The sequence below is a fragment of the Crassostrea angulata genome, chromosome 6 (genome assembly GCF_025612915.1).
Source record: "Crassostrea angulata isolate pt1a10 chromosome 6, ASM2561291v2, whole genome shotgun sequence".
NCBI lineage: Eukaryota > Metazoa > Mollusca > Bivalvia > Ostreida > Ostreidae > Magallana > Magallana angulata.
The window spans coordinates 25976810-25990610 of record NC_069116.1 but is presented as its reverse complement, the minus strand read 5'-3'; the positions used below and the strand labels follow the sequence as shown (position 1 = coordinate 25990610).

Genomic DNA, 13801 nt, shown 5'->3' with positions numbered 1-13801 from the left:
TTCACATTTGTTTCGCTTATCTTAATTGTATTCAAATAAGAAAAAATCATTCAATATTGTTGTTGCATCTGTATAAAAATGCTCAAAGTACCAAAGGAGGCCGACTTTAGTTTTCATTGCGCATGTTTTTGCGCATTTTAGTAAAGTACAGTGTATTTATAACCTTTATAAAATTGTTTTTATGCAATTTATGAAATTGAACATAATGAATAAAATACAGATAAGAAAATTTTTATTTTGAAACAATTTTTACGTCGTTTGGTAGCTGAGCGTTTCCATTTTGCTTTTAACTAATATGATAAAATGGAGCTTTGTAAGAGTATGTTATAAGTTAACAAATATGAAAGAACACGTAAAAGGGACATGTCTTTGAAATTTTATACTCAGAATAATGCTATCCTCTGGGTTATTATTTCATTTAAATTCTTGAATGAATCAATTGAACCAATCTTAATTTGTAATACCCAAAATGTAGCAAAATTTGGTGCATTTTGATATTTTGAAATGACCCCCACGAAGAGCAGACGGTCAAATTTAGTATTTTTTACATATTAGGTAGAACATGATTCTAGTAATCACATATTACATTTTGAGGAAAGTCGCTATCTTAATACTTTTTACTCTACTTCGAAATGCGGAAAATTACAATTTTCTATATACTAGTAATCCTATAGTAAACGTACCTCTATTTTGAGATGGTCCCCAAAAAGATGGTAGATGCAGATACACTAGAGTTGGTGTAAATTGCATTTTTTTTGTGTGCAAAAAACCGAAATCGGCGTCCTTAAATCTAAATCGAATTGAAATGCGACCCTGGTGTCTGATACTGTTTATGAATCAATTTTTGAAATATTCAAAGCAGTGCCCAAGTCAAAGTCTTCAATCTACAAAACGGTGTTTTGAGCCTAAGTGGTGCAAGTGTCGCACGTCTCTGTCCAGTGCTAAACTCCTATTATTGTTTTTACTGTTAAAATTGAACTATTAAGTAATGTTACGACATCATGCTTAGTAAAGTGCAAAAGTCGATGAAAGGTTAAATGATTAGGCCATACACCAGATGAAGTAAAAACAAATCAGCAATCACAACCTCTTGGGCCTATTGACAGTCGAACCCCCCCCCCCCCCCCCCCCACAAAAAACGAAAAAAAAACCCCAAACCAAAACAACTTGCACTAAACTTAAAGTGAGCTCTGCTAAAAAGACCCGAAAATTTTATGTTACAATTTATTTGTATATATACATGTCTATAATCATTGAGCTGTTCACCCGTGTTTGTATCCTCGTACTATGGATGGTTTTGTTTACAAAGAGATACAAGACCCTTAATAAATTGAACACATGTACATTATTAAGCAAAAAGTATGGTATTATTTTATTTGTATGTATTACTTTTGTCTGTAGCAGTTTGTCAACACGTGCAGAGTAAATGTATTAGAATTTACTATTGAAAAATTAAAAAGAATATTAAGCACCGAGTGATGTCAAATTTGAGAATGTATGTTCTTCGACAGGAATTATTAAATGAAATTATTAAATGATTAATTATTAAAATGAAAATAGTTTTTCGTTCTTAGGTAACTTGAGATTTGTTGACGAAATTCTGTTGGTTGAAATTAGAAAAATTATCATGGGCGTATTTTTTCTTCCTAGTCCAAATGCGATAAGACTTAAAATTGTGCAAACATGAAACAGTCTACGCTTATTGAAAGATAAGTTTAAAATAAAAACTCTTAAAGCCAGTGAGAAAAAAAATCGATCAAGTCCGATTGAAAGGCGTACCGTGCTATCTGTCCGTCAAATATCCCTCCGCGAGCCAGATACGATAGCACTTGCGTATCTACCCTGGTTTATAGTTACTAAGAGTTTCAACGCGATGAGACTTGTGGTACTGGGTCTCTTTCTCCTGCCCCTTGTTTCGGGTCTGCAGAGTCACCATTTTGACCACAATGTGGACGTCAAGCATCCAGAAAGCGGAGAGCATGTAAAACTAAGAAGTAAAGGTCGTCTTAGTGAAGCAATCGACTTGGACCGGGTACAAGGAATAAAGGTACACTTGTACATATAATCAAACAATTCAAGTTTGAGAGCATGCATAGCTATGCAAGACTAAGCGAAGATAATTCAATTCTACGCATAGTTATACATGTATTAAAATAAAAAATAACAGCTTTCAAATTTCTTATTAAATTTTTTTGGTACATGATGTCATTTCAATAGATTAAAAAGAAAATAATTATTTTTAATTGAGGCATGTTTTCATGGAAAATGATTTAGTAATGAATACAACCTTCGCATTGCTTTTTATTTAAAAAAAAAGACTAGAAAAAAAAGAAACCAGAATTTTGATAGCTGATATGTGATGAGCAGGACGCTTTCATTTCAGAGAGTAATATGCGAGGATCAAAAGATTTTGATTGCCGTGGAACACAAGGGGGTCGGAAGAGAGTGGAAGAAAGGCCAGGTTGTGATGGGTAGTCCTAAATGGGACTGTAGATTGAACACATTACCCGGCAGTCCGTCTGCTCAACGAGGAGTCTACGCCAAAATCAAGGAAATCTTTTTCCCCACGGAGACGGGAGTTGTTCTTCACACCCAGACGGTCAGGTAAATGGACTTACGTCATTTTTATTTTTAAAAAAAGCAGAACAGGCTACGGCAGATAAGTCTGAGAAGAAATTTAGAAAGAATCGTATTCTAAAACAGGGTATAAAGTACATAGTGTATTAACGAAATTGTCTCCTTTCTGAAAACAGGGCATTCGATGTTATAGACGAAGCGGACATTAAGTTTCAATACACCCCCGGGAATAGCGAGTCTCATTCAACGGAAACACGCAGACGACACCGTCGTTATATCGCCAACGTTTTGTCGGAACTTTTGGGAAATATCACCTGGCAGTACAGTGATTCAACGTCCATTCCGTGGAATTCAGACGATTCAGGAACCGGGGACCCGGAGTCCTTTGGTTTGGCAATTGGAAGCAACGACACCGAATACCGCTTCACCGAAAACGTGACGGATAATGACGTCATGGGGTTCGTCTGCAAGGACTGCAGTGGGATATCTCATATGTCGTATGAATTGTAAGTTGAAATTAAGAAATAAAGTACGAGTTTTCGTGAATGTTGCAGAATAACCTCCGAGGTCGAGAAATGTTGTTTTGAAATATAAAAGCCGAGGCGTTAGCCGAGGCTTTTATATTTCAAACAACATTTCGAGACCGAGGAGGTTATCCTGCAACATTCACGATAACAAGAACTTTATTTCTATTCTACTAACAGCCCAGTATTTCTACGGATCGTTTCTCCTATAGAGAGACGATCTAGGTCATTATGACGGCTGATCCGTGTAACCCCAATGGTTTTGTTGGTAATGTTTACATGTGTATCGATCAAAGGAATCACATGCAGACGACAGAAATTTCTTTGGTTTTTAGCTCACCTGAGCTGAAAGCTCAAGTGAGCTATTCTGATCACATTTTGTCTGTCGTCTGTCTGTCCGTCCGTCCGTCCGTCCGTCCGTAAACTTTTCACATTTTCAACATCTTCTCAAGAACTGCTAGGCCAATTTCAACCAAACTTGGCACAAATCATCCTTAGGCAAAGGGGATTCAAAGTTGTGAAAATTAAGGGCCACACATGTTTTCAAGGGGAGATAATTAGAAATTAATGAAAAATTTCGAGAAATTTTCAAAAATCTTCTTCTCAAGAACCAGAAAGCCAGGAAAGCTGAAACTTGTGTGGAAGCATCCTCAGGTAGTGTAGATTCAAAGTTGTGAAATTCATGACCCCCGGGGGTAGGGTGGGGCCACAATGGGGGGGGGTCGAAGTTTTACATAGGAATATATAGAGTAAATCTTTAAAAATCTTCTTCTCAGAAACTAAACAGCCAGGAAAGCTGAAACTTGTGTGGAAGCATCCTCAGGTAGTGTAGATTCAAAGTTGTGAAATTCATGACCCCCGGGGGTAGGGTGGGGCCACAATGGGGGGTCGAAGTTTTACATAGGAATATATAGAGTAAATCTTTAAAAATCTTCTCAGAAACTAAACAGCCAGGAAAGCTGAAACTTGTGTGGAAGCATCCTCAGGTAGAGTAGATTCAAAGTTGTGAAAATCATGATCCCTGGGGGTAGGGTGGGGTCACAATGGGGGGGTCGAAGTTTTACATAGGAATATATAGAGTAAATCTTTAAAAATCTTCTTCTCAGAAACTAAACAGCCAGAAAAGCTGAAACTTGTGTGGAAGCATCCTCAGGTAGTGTAGATTCAAAGTTGTGAAATTCATGACCCCCGGGGGTAGGGTGGGGCCACAATGGGCGGTCGAAGATTTACATAGGAATATATAGAGTAAATCTTTAAAAATCTTCTCAGAAACTAAACAGCCAGGAAAGCTGAAACTTGTGTGGAAGCATCCTCAGGTAGAGTAGATTCAAAGTTGTGAAAATCATGATCCCTGGGGGTAGGGTGAGGCCACATTGGGGGGTGTTAAAATTTTACAAAGAAATATATAGAGTAAATCTTTGAAAATCTTCTTCTCAGAAACTAATCAGCCAGGAAAGGTGAAACTGTTGTGGAAGCATCCTCTGGTAGTGTAGATTCAAAGTTGTGAAAATCATGATCCCTGGGGGTAGGGTGGGGCACAATGGGGGGGGGGTCGAAGTTTTACATAGGAATATATAGAGTAAATCTTTAAAAATCTTCTTCTCAGAAACTAATCAGTCAGGAAAGCTGAAACTTGTGTGGAAGCATCCTCAGGTAGTGTAGATTCAAAGTTGTGAAATTCATGACCCCCGGGGGTAGGGTGGGGCCACAATGGGGGGTCGAAGTTTTACATAGGAATATATAGAGTAAATCTTTAAAAATCTTCTCAGAAACTAAACAGCCAGGAAAGCTGAAACTTGTGTGGAAGCATCCTCAGGTAGAGTAGATTCAAAGTTGTGAAAATCATGATCCCTGGGGGTAGGGTGAGGCCACATTGGGGAGGGGGGGTGTTATAATTTTACAAAGAAATATATAGAGTAAATCTTTGAAAATCTTCTTCTCAGAAACTAATCAGCCAGGAAAGGTGAAACTGTTGTGGAAGCATCCTCAGGTAGTGTAGATTCAAAGTTGTGAAAATCATGATCCCTGGGGGTAGGGTGGGGCACAATGGGGGGGGGGGGTCGAAGTTTTACATAGGAATATATAAACTAAATCTTTAAAAACTTCTTCTCAGAAACTAATCAGCCAGGAAAGCTGAAACTTGTGTGGAAGTATCCTCAGGTAGTGTAGATTCAAAGTTGTGAAAATCATGATCCCTGGGGGTAGGGTGAGGCCACATGGGGGGGGGGGGTGTTAAAGTTTTACATAGGAATATATAGAGTAAATCTTTAAAAATCTTTTTCTCAGAAACTAATCAGCAAGATGATTTTTTATAATTGTTAAAACTTTGGCTCCAGGACAATTCTTCGGCCTCACAAGAAGGTTCAGAGTTTGATGTAGCTAAATATCCCATATATAAACAATTGTAAAGGATCTTTTTGAGAACTGCAATACTCAACATGTGATATGACTATAAAATTGAAGCAGGCAGTTATTTTTTCATTAGAATCTTTTTGTATTACTGTATTGAGTTATTGCCCTTTATTTATTGATTCTTGATTATTTTAATTAATGCATCCACTGTTAACCAATTATTGTGATGATTATTTTTATACAATAATAAATATTCAATGTATATAAGTTGTTCTGCATAAGAAGTTTTGGGTAAGGCCGGATTAGTTTGTTTATTTTTGATTTCCAATTTTTAGATACTATGAATTATTTTAGGTTGGCACGTGTATAGGGACAGTGTCCATTGCATTTCGATGAGCAACTGTTTGGGGTTAAACTTGATCAGGGCTGGATAGACTGAGTGTGTGAACATCCTTGCTCTATCTAATCTACGTGTTTTCTTACCTTCAATACAAAGTGTGCGGTCATTCCTGCCCTGTATCGCATTAATACAAGTGTGCAGTCATATCTGCTTGTATTGGTGGTGGTTGCGGCGGAGCACTAATGTATGGTCATCCCTGTTGGTGTTCAGGCCTTTCTAGCGCAAGTGTGCGGCACTCCCTGCTTGCGTTAGGTTGAGCTGTTGGCACAAGTGTGCGGTCATCCCTGCTTGCGTAAACGTTGGTACCTGTTGAGTTGCGTAGGTGTGCGGTCATCCCTGCCTGCGTAACGTTGAGTCCCTATATATGTGCAGGAGCGGTGATTAAAGTCTGCTCTTGTAAATATTGGCAGCAATCAGGGCTATCCGAGTTCCAAGGGGGAAAAATGGATTTTATTTATACAGGATCTACATGTATTATTGTACATTGTCCAGATTGTTTGTATTATGACTCCATTAAGCTGACTTTATCATACCTATTGTTCCTCAGGTGAGCGATGTGGCCCATGGGCCTCTTGTTTAATACTCTTATCTTATTTATAAAATATCTTTGAATCATGTTCCTAATATTATAAAGGCAATTTAATACGATTATTACTACTACACGATATATATTTTATGTAAAAACATGCAGTGAAAAAATGTTAGGGAGGTGCTAGGAACAGCCGCATTGATCTCTTAAAAATAAACATTTGAGACAATACACATCGTTTTGACTGGAACTAACACGTGAAACTGACATGGTTTTAAAACTTTTTACGGTTTGAAGTTGTACTTTCATAGTCAGTGCGAGACAAATAGGTATTTCTGATCTGATAATTTACTGATGACGTTCGTGGTATATTGGAGAATAATGTCCGCGGCATCACTTTGATCTCGGCAATAACTGTAGTAGAATAAAGGTTAAATATAAGTCTGGAATAATACATTAAATACTAATGAACATGATTACTGGTGAATGTTATTTGATTCATTTTTACACAGCGATCTGGTTATAAAGAAGAACGCTATGAATGAACCAGAAATTCATCGCTATCTAAACAAAGTAAGGTTTTCAGATTTACCAAAGTAATGTTAACGTCGCCTCATTTGTCTTTTAATTTTTGCTGGTGCTTGATTTTTAATACCTTTGCCTTTTTAAAATAATAGCTGGAATCAAACACTAAAATGAAACTGAAAACCACTTTCAAAACATCGAAAGATCTAAAGCTTGCTGTACACAAGGAGATAGACACGATGCATGTTCCACCGACAATGTTGTTCTCAGTTCCTCTGGCGCATGTGCGAAACCTACCTCCCGTAATGCTGACTGTGAAGTACACTGGGGCCACGCACGTAGACTTGCAAGTGGACACCCGTGATGCAGTTTCCATAGAAACGGACATAGAATTAGGAGGAAACTATTCCTTTGGTATGTCGAAAGAGAGTGTAAAATATTTTTGTCCTTTTGCGAAAATCATATCTTTTATAATTTTTTAATACGATGGCTGGGCGGTCAAAATTATTTTTTCATGAATTTTTCAAATATACTATTAAATTATTAATCATTTTTTTTTACAACTATCTTTATAAATCGTTTTTCTAGCTCATGAATACCGCGGGACGTCATCTTTGGGGGGAGACGTGGTACCCCACAACTGGACCTCCTCCACCCATCGTAACACTGTAAACACCGACAAGGACATGTCTGTCAATATCTCCGTATACCAACAAGTCAGTGTACACTTACATAATGAATATGTGTATTTTTGTATCATACTTACTTGTAATTTATTAGTGAACTTTTCAATTTATGATACGATCACGTTCTTTAAAGATATTATTCAACACAACCATTGGGTGGTTTGCACGTGATATGGAGATTGACTTTTCGCCACCAGTTAAATACAGGTTTGTTAGAAATAAAGATTAATATAATCTTAACAAGGAATTAGAAGATATCAAAATGTCTGATTTGTTTAAATGTTTTTAGTCTTAAGCCAACGATTCGCAGCAAATCTACGATCGATGATGTAAAGCGATGTACGACGAAAACTGCTGAACTTGCGGGCAATTTCAATGTCACTGAAGCCAGGCTAACAGTGGAAGCATTTGGAGTGTCCATATGGTCAGTTAACGTTAAATTTTGCCATCATTTAGTGCAGAAATGAGATCAAATATTGTACTTTCAGTTAGTGATACCTACTGTATTACATTTTCTTCGGTTTTTCAATTATTTTAGGAACACTCTTATAGCCAAAGGGTTCAACAAAACAGTAAGCTTTGAAAACGACACGCTGTACAAGACGTGTTCTGCCGATTGTCCACTTTCTACGAAGACATCTTTGAATAAGGGTCTGACTATGACCGATGTCTTGGGAGACCCAAAAATGTCCATCAGAAGAAATGAGCCCGACTTCCACATGTAAAACAAGCTTAATTCATTCATGCCGTTAAAAATTATATTAGGTATGATTATATATATCTATTTTATTTTTGTTCTGTCTTTATAGTTTAACGCAGATGTGGGGAGACTCTGTCCTGTTTTCTTCAGAGGAGGCAAATTCGTCATCTTGGTGTGGCACTCCTGGTCAACATTGCGGAAACTGCGTTTATCAAGGAGCAGACGACATAACCCAGGAATGTGCAGACCGTCTTATGGTTCCCAAACTTGCAACAAAAATTAGCCTTCTTGGAAAATATGTGAACGCCGAATGGCCAAGCAGTACGGTTCTTACATGAATTTTTGTCATTGTTTTACAGGTCTATAGATATGTATGTACAAAGCAATGTTGATGTCTTTGTAGAAAAACTGCTGGTTGTCGAAGCATGGGATGAGCCAACTTCTTCCAATCCACGTGGGAAACATGGCGATGCTAGCTTGTTCTATGAAGGGAAGGCAGCGCAACTGGCCCTGACCTATAGCAATAATACTTCAACCATCCCCCCTAACGTTATCAAAGATGATGCAGAAAATACACGCCTTGAGCAACTGGCAATTTGTACTGGATTCCAATACGTTTCGAAACTGAAATCTGATTCAAGCATAGAAGTTGCAGTAGGGGAAAAGCGGTCATCTGGAGATCAAGCCAGAAAGGTTAAAAAAGTTTCACTGGATAGTAGGGAGAGCGCCGAGAAGGAAGCTATGATCAACGCAATGAAACGGCTAGGTGTTTACCCATTTATATGTTAAATGTTAAAATTGACTTTATTCATTCCCATAGAAATTGCAACCTGAAAGCCTTTGAAGCCTTTCAAAAGAAATCATTTTTTATGTTTTATGAATTCTAGAAACTGTTTTACCGGGTAAGAAATGCCCTAATGTCGGTTTTGACAGCCTACAGAAGGGAAAGACATATCCAGAAGATCCATCCAAACAACTAACTGAAGAGGATGTATTGGGACCAGCACTTGGTCAGATTCACCGTGAAAACCAAGAGGAGATGAGCAGGTATATACATTTCTATTCCATTTTCTTATCAAAGACATATGCTCTTAGAATTTGCATTATGTACATTCTTGCTTTTTTATTGTTTTATAGATTATATGAGTATCAGTTCGACGATTTTAAGTTCCTTCACGAACGTCGACCAAACCAAACAGTCGATCTTTGCGGCCCAAATAGGAAGTGCCGGGATGGATACTTCTCTGTTTCAGACAACCCCTGGGAGTGGAGTGCCAATAGGGTTATGGCCCCGAGATTAGCCTTTCGGATGAGAAGATTAGCCATTATTGCTAAAGATATAGCGGGGTTGCAAGGTTCGCAAAAATCATACCTTATGGTCTTGCATAGATGATAGATAATTTGTAAACTATATCATATGATGGAACTATATTTTTTCTTAATCACGAATAAGGTAAATTGTATTAAATATATACAATGACTTCTATTTTCAGGATCAAAGATTATAGTGGAAAGGGCTTTCGCAGATAAAATAGATCGTGGGGAATCTAGTCTGTTTTTGGAAGGAAGGTAATACTTGTAAAACCCTAATCTGTATTGCTTCAGTCGGCAGCCATCCTCCACACTTGCTATATGATAAGTGGGCATTTATTAAACTTTTTATTTTAGGGGGGCGCGGTTGACGTTTCTTGATAATCCTGATACGAACATTCCACTTCTTGGACATGCTGCAGTTTGCGCTGGCTTCGATTTCGTTCGCAACGTTGATAATGTTGCGATCGAGGTCTTCGTTAAACTACAGGACGGCTTCAGAACCACGTTGATTCCGTACCCTAGTGGACAGGTTCTTCTGGCCGCCGCCCCTTCCACTAAAGACAGCGACGAATATTCATATCCGGCTGAATTAGAACACGAGAATATGAAACCTCTTTTAATAGATGGTGCCAGTGAAGACACTGCATTGTCTTCTCATTTTAAGATTAAGGATTTTAAGTTTGAAGGTCATAGGTTTCTGCGAATTGATTCGTCGCTTGTTGAATGTCTTGATTTGACACAGAAAGAATTCAAAGGAAAAATTCAGATACTCACAGGGTACAGACCAAAGTCTGCCAACGAACAAGAAGTCACGTGGTCTAGGCGTCAGTTGGCAAGATTCCAAATGGGCGAGGCAGCGGAAATAATATCTGACAGTGATGACGAGATCTTGGACCTTGCAAAGCTACTGATGGTCACATGTACACCGTTTCTTAGATTACAGAGAAGAGGGTTGGGTATCTTCGTAAATCAAGAGGGCAAATGGGAAAAGAACAGCATTTATGTAGACCTATATCCACTCAGAGATGACAATAGGATGATTGACTTGAAAATTAATGTTCGAAGAATTAATAAAGACATTGGATGTATGTGGGATGAACTCAAATTGTACTGGTCAGAAATCACAAAAGGTGTGGATTTGTTATTTTTAATTTGATTAACTGATGTTATTCGAAATTTTTTTTACATTTTATGAACATTTCTTACTAAGTTATCGTTTTTCGTTACAGGAGGTCCAGGTGTTATTCCTTACAATGTAAAAAGCGCTTGCAAGAAACCCGACCTTGAAAAGAAAACGTATCTTGACTTCAATCTGAACAGACCAGGGTATTAACTTTTTGATTTATTCAATTTATTACCTTAAGGTATAAATCATAGCAATTGTGTTATATAATTCAATCCATTATTAACTTATGTTTTTCCCACAAATCTTAAAGTTTCTGCTTCCAATTCCACGACAAGAAGTTTTGTGCAAACTCCAGCGAAGCCAGGGAGGAGTTGGGGGATGAACTGCTGGAACAGTTGCAGGGTGTGGCGGGGACGGAACAATTGGACATCACAACCACTCGGGAACAGATCAAAAGATGCATCGTCACGGGATGTGGGGGATGCTCCGGATCAGGTACCATATACTTTGTGAAAGATTTCTAGTAAAATAGTTTTGTTATTTGAGGATGACATAGATGTAGTATACTAAGTTTATGCTGATACTATGTTTTTCATCAGGAAAAAAATGGGACAAAAAGGTCAGAGCATGTTCCGAACTCATTGACAACTTTATGGAACATGCCAGTGTACCACTGCTTAGACCAACGGAGAAGATGTCATTCTTTAATCCGGATAATGTGGATTCAGCTGCACACGCTTATGCCTGTAAACAGCACGGAACAAAATGCCAAGAAACCGTTCAGCTTTACTCAATATTTCGTAAGTTGGTGTCTGACTCGATTGGATTTTTGATTTGGTATATTTAGCATCTGTCATTAATTAAACTGTTTCATCATCTTCGTTTTCGAAGAAACCTTATTGGCTAAAACATACAAACCAAATCCAAACACAAGCATTGAAGAAGAGGTATTTGGCGCAACAGACAACCCTAGCCCCCTGCTACAGATAGTCGAGCAGGAGATTGCCATGAACGTGTCAGGGAATGTGTCCATTGTCATTGACCACTACAAGGACATTTCGTCATTGCGAAGTATTTTGAAGGTATTGATGAAAACTTTTTTTTCTAAATCTTGAAAAAAGGTGTTAATGAATTTATGACTGGTTATAATATAATATGATAAATATCAATATGTAATAAAGAATTGTTTGATCTCACAAAATCATTGCGTCGCTCTTGTGTAACAAAAGCTTATTTTACGCATATGGTCATACTAATACTATTGCAGTGAAGTTTTGCTTCCCGTATACAAATAAACATACATTTACTTGAAATTTTTAAAGGTATTAATGATCCACAATCGTCGAGTTGATTTTGTAAACTTCCACGTCATGCACGGAGTTAATCCTGAAAAGATAGTGACCACTCTGCAGAGGAAACTCGAGACTTGGTCCGGTATTTCCTGTCCAAAATGGAGCAGGTTTGCAGCAGCACCGTTCACTGTGGAAGTGATATCAAAGGATAGGAAGAGACGCAGCATAGAGGATAGCAGACAGCGGAACGAGGCTCGGAGGCGAAAACGAGACTGGGAGCGAGATTGGATTTTACGATCGTAATACTATGTCGTCGACAAAAAACTTGAATATGAGATGTATTCAATTTATTTGAAATAAAGCACTAGCATGTAGTATGGTGTTGTATCATTTGTTTTTGGACAAAATTTGAATTGCTCAGAATATCTAGTGGAAGAACAAGTACAGAAAATACATGTTTATGCATGAATATAAATGACCAGGAAGTGTATTAAAATAATTCTTGATAAAAACCCAAACAGACATGTTTATATTATCTACCTTTCTAATCAATATTCGCTCATTAAGCCGACGCTGCGACTCGTACAGTTCAATTTTATTAGCTTTAAAATAAATTCTGTTCGATGTTCGATTTCATTGCCTCTGATAATAATAATAATAAAAATACTGTACTTTGATTAAAGTTCTACTTTTCTAAAAAACGAAAAGCACCTTTTTCATACGATCAATCTGACAGTGTCGTTTGGTAATTCATTTACAAATAGAAAGCAAATTAAACTAAAAAGATTTTTTTTATTAATTATTACTTATTAAAAAGAGAAGAATATATAAAAAAAAAACAACCTTCACTTTATTATTCATAACATGTACACATTTAAAAAAAAAATGCATGTTACTGACAGGAAAATGTAGAAATAAAGTCTGCGTTCAGTGTTTAGTGAAGGTTTGTCGAAATAAATTAAATTTATGTAGTTGTTTTGCGCCTCAATTACGAATGAAACATCTTTAAAGCCCTAGATTTGTCTCGGAGTGGTTCAAAATTGTACGGTATTTGAGTGGGCTGGACTGTCGTATTCATTTTTGGGCTATAACAATCTCCGAAGAACATAAAGATACAGGGTAATATTCAAATTTTAAAACAAAAGTTTGATTTTTTTTCCCACTATATAAAAGTTTACGACAAAATATAGTTTTAATTTCAAGATAGCCCTGATGGGTCATTCGACCCTCCAGCCTCCTTAAAGTAAGGAATCGCCATCATATTGACTTTCAGTATTGCGACACAGGAGCTCTGGGTTTTTTTCTGTCTAGGATCTTCAGCTTGTCAGACATCTTAAAGGGGCATGGTCACGATTTTGGTCAAAAATTATTTTTTTTGATTTTAATGTGTACAATGCTTCAGTAAGGCATTTTAAAAAGGCAACCAAAATTTGAGTGTAGTTTGATGAGTCATAAGCGAGTTACAGAGCTTACACGTCTTCGCTATGTAAGCAAAACGCTTGTTTACATTTTGAATATTGAAAGGAAAATTCCAGTTTTAGACCAAAAATGAATGGGTTAATCGTTAGGAACTGTTTATTTATGCTTAAGATGAATAATAAGATAGACAAACCACTTTAAAAAGATTTTTTACTGGTATATTGAACCTATGTAAAAACAAACAGGGCACGAGCCTTGTTTACATGACGAAGAATTGTAAGCCATGTATTTTGCTTAAAACTCAACGACTGGCACCCAAATTTCATTTGATCATTATATAGATATGCATTCCTAAAG

At 37.2% G+C, this 13801-nt stretch overlaps 1 protein-coding gene across 1 annotated transcript; it reads left to right on the top strand.

Annotated features, from left to right (window-relative positions):
• The first annotated feature begins 1838 nt into the window (after positions 1-1838).
• LOC128188552 (uncharacterized) lies at positions 1839-12399 on the top strand. Its single transcript, XM_052859666.1, has 20 exons — positions 1839-2047; positions 2384-2604; positions 2754-3083; positions 6895-6955; positions 7060-7321; positions 7496-7623; positions 7727-7800; positions 7883-8017; positions 8132-8314; positions 8403-8614; positions 8697-9059; positions 9181-9340; positions 9431-9648; positions 9787-9862; positions 9962-10737; positions 10837-10933; positions 11044-11228; positions 11333-11533; positions 11625-11815; positions 12056-12399. The coding sequence occupies exons 1-20, from the start codon at positions 1874-1876 to the stop codon at positions 12326-12328; spliced, it is 4320 nt and encodes a 1439-aa protein (XP_052715626.1). The 5' UTR covers positions 1839-1873; the 3' UTR covers positions 12329-12399.
• Positions 12400-13801: the final 1402 nt, after the last annotated feature.

Bases quoted from the DNA above. Each gene is read 5' to 3' on its own strand.
- LOC128188552 (XM_052859666.1), top strand. From the start codon at position 1,874: ATGAGACTTGTGGTACTGGGTCTCTTTCTCCTGCCCCTTGTTTCGGGT. The intron at 10,934-11,043 runs GTATTAACTTTT...CAAATCTTAAAG, and splicing joins TTCAATCTGAACAGACCAGG to TTTCTGCTTCCAATTCCACG. The intron at 11,534-11,624 runs GTAAGTTGGTGT...TCGTTTTCGAAG, and splicing joins TCAGCTTTACTCAATATTTC to AAACCTTATTGGCTAAAACA.